This window comes from Bactrocera dorsalis, chromosome 1, assembly GCF_023373825.1.
Source record: "Bactrocera dorsalis isolate Fly_Bdor chromosome 1, ASM2337382v1, whole genome shotgun sequence".
Classification (NCBI taxonomy): domain Eukaryota; kingdom Metazoa; phylum Arthropoda; class Insecta; order Diptera; family Tephritidae; genus Bactrocera; species Bactrocera dorsalis.
The window spans coordinates 107,863,657-107,871,120 of NC_064303.1; the positions used below are offsets into that span (position 1 = coordinate 107,863,657).

Genomic DNA, 7,464 nt, shown 5'->3' on the forward strand with positions numbered 1-7,464 from the left:
AACAATGTGTATTTTGATTCATGAATGAAATGTATGATGAATGGGAGATGAGGGAAAGCAATAATACAGTGTGTTCAAAAATTGTGGTTGTCGAATGGATGTATGTGTTTAGGTACTAAAATGCGCCAATTAAATTTTTTATAGCCTGAATAAGGTACATGTATGTATGTATATTAATTTTGACATGCAATTTATAAGAGCAATAAATAAACGTCGAAGACTCTGTAAAATATATATTATGTACATGATCAGCATGACGACATGGGTCGGTTTCGCCATGTCCGTCTCTTTGTATATACGCGAACTAGTTTTTGAGATATCGATCTGACATTTCACGCACGACTTTTTCTCTCCAAGAAGCTGTACATTTGTCGGAATGGCATACAGTAGCTGTATACAAACTGAATTGAATGAAGTGGTTGTAAGGAAAATATCTTCATTTGACAAGATATCTTCATGAAATTTGGCATGGCGCATGAAGCAAAGCAGCTGTGCAATGTCCGAAGAAATTGCTTAGTTTTACTATATATCACTACCAAACTGATCGATGTATAAGTTATTTTTTTCTTTTTATGAAGCATCTTATAGATTTTTTCTATTTTTATTCGATTTTGGAATTTTTATTTGTTATCACAATTGTAGTAAACTATAAACTAATCTATAAACAATATCATAAATACATACCTAAACGAACTCAAATATCTCTAATCTTTAATAATAAATTTAATCGCTTTATTGACCTTTGTTAGCCAAATAAATCGATCTGTGTATTAACCAAATGTTTCGTTTAAGGATCAAAACAAAAATACAAAAACACCGCGCAAGAGCAAATTTAAAAGAGAATATATTGGTGCGAAGAGCACACAAATGGATTGCTGCCGGCTAGACTTGGAAAAATTTCGCAAATAGTATACAAATTCAATTGTGCGCCAACTTTCCAATCACAAGGGTGGTTTCGTCGTAATCAGCAAGGCGAGAGAGTGAACAATTTGTTGAAGTTAGTTGAAAATTTATTAACCAAAAATAATTCCATAACTAAAGGTGTATTAATTAATAAAACGCGTTTAATCTTATATATAAACTGGAGTAGTTCATATATGTATTTACACATGTATATGTACATATGTACATATGTGTGCATATATTGGCAAATGAAAGTCGAACAAAGGTTGAATGAGTGTAGTGGGCTAGCCGTGTCGGCTCAATGACCAGCGTGTGGCTAAGTGTTTTCAAATTGTATTACTAATACATACACAGTATGTACTTAAATGAAAACTTAGATATTTATTTGTTTGAAAAATACACCGCCCAGTGCATGCTAATTGAATTTACATAAAAAATTTAATTAATAAGCGGTGTTTTCAGTGGTAAATTGAAAGTGTTTGCTGTTGGTGAAATCATAATATGAATGCGTTATGGCTATGTGCTCACGGAGTTAATTAAATTATTCGTTCAACATGGAAAAGAGCTAGATTTATTTTTTTAAATTTAAATAATTTAAACTTTTTTTTAATTAAATTTGTATTATTGTTTAAAAATACTACTATTTTTATATATCTGATTTTATTGAAATCATAATTTTGTTGTATATTTATATATGTGCATATATGTATGTATCTTGCACTAATATTTATCCGCTTTTTATTTTCTTTTTGTCTAAAACTTTTTCCTCATGTAGAAAAAATTTTAGCCACAAATCTTTTAGCATAAATATGTTTCCGCACCTTGAAACCCGCAACAGCGTGTATTTGTATCTAACTGCACTGCTTGTATTTGGTAAAGTAAATTTTATTTTTTGCTATTATTATCAATTAGATATATCGCTAATAAAGTAAACATGCAAATGTATACAACAACAACGCGTAAAACTGTAAATGTGTTTACTAAGATATTATTGCTTTTCTGTTTTGTAAATATTCTGTGCGCAAAGCTTTCTACATACATACGTGTATCTATGAATGTTCTTACCTAGTGTATATTTAGTGTATATGTATGTATTAGGGTGGGTAAAAAAAAATTGGTGCTCAGAAAAATGGGCAGTTTTCGCTTTTTTTTAATTATCAGTTAGAAAAAACTCGCTTCCAACTTCTTTAATAAATACTTCTTTTCATAGGTTTTGTAAGAAATTGGGTGCTCTTCAAAAATGGTATATTATGATTTTTTCATTAACTGTAAATTTCCTACAAATCTATTAGTTTGGCAAATTTTGAATGATTTTTTGTTCATTGAGTTATAAAATTCGTCAGAAAAAAAATTACCTTAAAATAACCAAACTTCAAACTTTTTCTTCTTTATTGTTGTAGACACCGTGTACGCGGTTATAGTCGAGTTAACAACAGCGCGCCAGTCGTTTCTTCTTTTCGAGATTTGCAGCCGGGTCCTTCTCCACCTGATGTCTCCAATCGAGTGGAGGTCTTCAACCTTTAATATCTTTTAAATATGTCATTAGGAGCACCTTTTCGTTATAATTAAGAGCTCATGCTTTGAGAGACTGTCTTAAAAGGGCCTATGCCAAGTGAAAAAATATTTGTTTTTACCCACCCTAGTATGTCCTATATGTATGTATATAATGTAACTGTAAAAAAAATTAAATATAGTTCCAACTCACTAACTTAATAGTAAATTTTTGTATTTATGTTTTAGATAAGTAAAGAAACACTTACTCATTGGTTATATCTTTTTCAATTTTGTTTGCACGACTCTATAATGTGATCCCTGTAGACAAAGTCATTTTTCATTTAACAACATTTTTGTTATTATATACATATTTACGTGCCCTGTCGGGAAATTCACCTGCTTCTTGACACTCCCTGCTGTAGTCTTCAACTAGTTAATTTTATTCGCTAGTCGTTGAGATATCAAATGTGGTAAATTAGCTCCTCCGGATATCACCAGTGATTTTTTTTATTTTCGATATTGTTTGGATCATTCGCATTATATTTGTGAGCTTATGGGTCAAATAGTGTCAAATTAGAAATATACAAGTATTATACAATTTTTTATTGATTAATTTATATTTATATACTTTCATCATTCTAAGCAGTTGAGGAAATAACTATCTCTATAGCTCTATATTATTTAATGTCCTTACAGCAATCGTACTCTTAACATTAAGTACGAAATATTTTGAATGACCCTCATTTAGTACAAATTAAAAATAATTGCAGTAATCTCTGAACACTACCTTTTTCTCATCCCTTCACATTTTCCTGCAGTGCATCTTCTTCTATAGGTGGTATATGCCGGGTATTTGTAAAAAGCAAACAGCTGTTCGTTTTTGGTTTGGAAATAAACGGCAAAGAGCATTACTTTTCCACCTGACAGCTGGAAAATTCACCCCTTTGTTTCGCACACTGCCCTTACATGCTCGCTGCCAGGTGACGGCCGGCAATTATTGTGTTCCCGCTTAGGTAGAAATTGCATACCGCATCGTTTTTAAGCAGCTGAGGTGATTACATTTTCACATGTATTTAGACGTATGATTACGAGTATGTGTGTGTGTGCGCTTTGCAACAATAAATGTGAAATGAATGCAATTAAGATACTTTCAAGTGACACTGACAATAGTTGTAAAATGAACAATACGAAGGCGGAGAGAAAATTCAGTTTCATGGGCAACCTATTCCCATACATATATATACATACATGTATGTATGCAGTATATTCGGTTTTTGTAGAGTATTGCCCATATTTGCCAACTATTGTGTAGAGGGTAGACAGCTTATTAGGTAGTCAACAATTTAAACCAATTCTTTCTTTGAAAATATTTTTATTTTTATATTTTTATTTTTATATTTTTATTTAAAGACAACTGCTTAGTGCTGATTGTCTTTTAGAATTACCATCATCGAGAGATTATTTTTGATTATAATGCAAATTTGAACGAAGTTTTCGGGGTTTCCATTCTTTCAAATTGTGAAATATTGAGTCTTTGCAGAGGGGTGAAGGTATTTTTTAATAAATAAAAAATAAAAAATGCAGTCGATTTATTCCATACTACATATAGCCCGCACTGTATTATAAGTCTAAGCATCATTGATTTTGTAGTTCATAAGTATTTTCACGTGTTTTTAGTTCCGGTAGTTAACATAATCTCTTCAGTCTTCCAGAGATGCAAATGCCTTTTTGCTAATTATTTTTTACACGTTGCCTCGGTTGTCAAAGATGAATGAACAAGCTATCGAGTGAAAAACAGCCACTTTGAAAAGTCGGCTCTGCCATTAGCATCGGCCGTTCGCCTGAAATGTAGTCCAAGACGATTCTGTAACGTCTTAATGGTGTTTCGAATTGCTCTGCTTTACCGCTGATACTTACGCTGATTCAAGCTAAACCTCTTCCCTATCGACTTATATACTTAATAATTAATAATAATTATTAGATGTCGTCCCCGAACCTTTACAACAAAAATGTATAGCACGCTGAAGTCGCTTCTTTTATTAATAAATGAGCTGCTGTTAAAAAAAAAATAAAATAAAATAAAACAACAGAAAAAGAAGTCACTTCCAAGAAGACCGGGTTTCTTTTTTTCGATTGCGACCATCAACTCGTACATCATTTAATAATTTCAGAAGTTTACGAAAATCCATTTATGAATTCGTCTAAGCATTTTTCGCAAGCACATTTGTCATAGGAAATATATCTACTTTTTCACTAAATTAATATTGATATTCGCTTTTATATGATGTTGGTTAGCGGTTCTCAAGGAAAATCTATGTTTATCAGCCCTAATAAAAAATTCGTTATTTTCCATTAACTAGCATCAAATAATATAATTTTCATCTAATTTTATGTTTTGTACGTTGTCCAATTGGTGTTCTCAATAATATGTCCACCACTGTATAGGATATTAGATCCGAAATAAAACTTAAAGTTGGACTTACAAATTTTTATAGCTTTTAACAACAATCACAATGTTTATGTAAGTGCTACACCCGCATTTCAAATGCAGAATGGCGTAAGCAACAACAATTTCCACTCCTACCACATTCTGCCGATTGATAAAGACAGTGATTTTAACGCCAATGCAACACAATTGAATTTATATAACCAGTCGCTAATAATCAAAATGACACTCAGCGATAAAGCCAATCTCACCGCCATCACGTGGGCGCATGCGGTTAATAGTCAGCAAGAGCTGAGCGAGGCGCTCAACAGTGAGTAGCATGAAGTGCATTTTTTGTACGCAGTCAACATGACGTATACGTAACAACACATCATTTAGTTGCTTATACGCACACGTGGCTTTTGTTTTGTATTTGATGTGGTTGTATAAATGCGTTTCCAGGTGACATTAATATGATTGAGGCGGACATTGTGCTCGGCAAGCTTAACAACACTGGTGACGATTTGCCGGTGATGGCGCACCCGCCAGCCAATTCCTCGGATCTCTCATTGACTGAATTCATGTTGAGCATTTTGGAGCACAATGAGGCGCATGACGAGGATGCGAAGGGTGTCAAATTGGACTTCAAGTCCATCGAAGTGTTTGAGGGCTCGCTGAATATTCTAAGTGAACTGATACCGTTGGTAAGTGGACAATGTCAATTCGAAATTTTACGCGGAACAGTAATCAACTGGCCCAATTATCAGTGATTATTTGGAGGTTAATTATTATTTTTTGATTGCGTATCGCTTAGATGACCCAACCCGTTTGGCTGAATGCGGACATAATACGCGGACCTGTCAATCAGACCAGCACCGTACCGGTTGATCCGGAGCGGTTTTTCGCTGGCGCTGCGAAATTCGAATCAGCCGTGCTCTCGATTGGTTGGACAACACGATGGGGTGCCAATTTCACAGACGGTGCCTACACGGAGCAGCAAATCGATGAAATGCTGCTTGCAATCAAAGTAAGTACTATTTGCTACCATATTGCTGCTGTTAGCAAGCAATTTTTTTCTTTTCTTTTTTTACTTGATTAGAATAACAATGTAACCGCCAAACAACATCCAATCACATTCCCCGTGCGCGCTGGCATTGCCGCCAACAGTTTGGAACAACTGCATGCGCTGGTGGCTGCTGTGAATGAGACTAACGAAAGCTCACTCACCATTTGGTCATCGGCTGGTGATTTCGTTGATGTGCCGAAGTTACGGCAGCTCATTTTCTCGTTTGGTTTTGAACGCGTCTATTTGGACGTACCGGCGGATTTAGCCGATCAATTGGAATTGGAACGCGGGGAAACTGGCAATGCCTCCAGCAGATTGCCGTCTTTGCTCAGTTTCAGTGTTGTCAGCGCCTGCTTGTATTTGACCAGCATGTGGCTGAATCGCATTAGGTTGTAAGTTTTTTTAATCAGTGGACAAATTTTCGGGAGTTGGAAAACATGGTAGTTTGGAAAGTTCGAAGTTCGAAACTCTGACAGTTGAATATTCAGCAAATTAAAGACAAATCTTTATTGTAAATAAATAGTATGCATTTAAAATTAAAACTGAGCATTTATCATCTAAATCATATAAAAAAAGTCATAAAAATAAATCACATCGCGGCGCGAATGTCACCCTAGCACTGGCCAGGCAGTATGCCTGCTTCACTTATATAGAGCCAGCTGGCGGACAGCTTCGCGCGCATTGCCTCGTGACTTTCAAATCACATCTCATCGCTGCGCGAGAGTCGCCTAAGCACTGGCCAGGCACTGTGCCTGCTTGACTTATATAGAGCCAGCTGGCGGACAGCTTCGCGCGCGCATTGCCTCGTGACTTTCAAATCACATCTCATCGCGTCGCGAATGTCCCCCAACACTGGCCAGGCACTGTGCCTGCTTCACTTATATAGAGTCAGCTGGTGGCCAGCTTCGCGCACGCATTGCCTCGTGACTTTCAACTCACATCTCATCGCGGCGCGAATGTCACCTAAGCACTGGCCAGGCACTGTGCCTGCTTGACTTATATAGAGCCAGCTGGCGGACAGCTTCGCGCGCATTTGCCTCGTGACTTTCGAAACACATCTCATCGCGGCGCGAATGTCACCTAAGCACTGGCCAGGCACTGTGCCTGCTTCACTTATATAGAGCCAGCTGGCGGACAGCATTGCCTCGTGACTTTCCAATCACATCTTATCGCGTCGCGAATGTCCCCCAAGCACTGACCCGGTAGTGCGTCTGCTTCATTTATATAGAGCCAGCTAGCGCCAGATTCGCCCACGCATTGCCTCGTGACTTTCAAATCACATCTCATCGCGGCGCGAATGTCGCCTAAGCACTGGCCAGGCACTGTGCCTGCTTCACTTATATAGAGGCAGCTGGCGGACAACTTCGCGCGCATTTGCCTCGTGACTTTCGAAACACATCTCATCGCGGCGCGAATGTCACCTAAGCACTGGCCAGGCACTGTGCCTGCTTCACTTATATAGAGCCAGCTGGAGGACAGCTTCGCGCGAAGGTAGTTAAAAATCTATGACGACTTTTCTGCTTACATGAATCCGACTACTAAGCGAGCGGTATATAATGATTATAAAAAATATATA

At 36.8% G+C, this 7,464-nt stretch overlaps 1 protein-coding gene across 10 annotated transcripts; it reads left to right on the forward strand.

Annotated features, from left to right (window-relative positions):
• Positions 1-849: 849 nt before the first annotated feature.
• Positions 850-6,430, forward strand: LOC105222373 (protein FAM151B). 10 transcript variants are annotated; one of them, XM_011199672.4, is made up of 6 exons: positions 877-997; positions 1,679-1,776; positions 4,893-5,153; positions 5,285-5,526; positions 5,637-5,849; positions 5,922-6,430. In XM_011199672.4, exons 2-6 carry the CDS (start codon positions 1,713-1,715, stop codon positions 6,282-6,284), a joined length of 1,143 nt encoding a protein of 380 aa, XP_011197974.2. In that variant the 5' UTR covers positions 877-997; positions 1,679-1,712; the 3' UTR covers positions 6,285-6,430. The 10 variants fall into 10 exon arrangements, with proteins under 10 accessions (XP_011197977.2, XP_011197974.2, XP_019844587.2 ...); XM_029548731.2 differs by lacking the exon at positions 877-997 and adding an exon at positions 1,023-1,041; XM_049446003.1 differs by lacking the exon at positions 877-997 and adding an exon at positions 1,126-1,236.
• Positions 6,431-7,464: the final 1,034 nt, after the last annotated feature.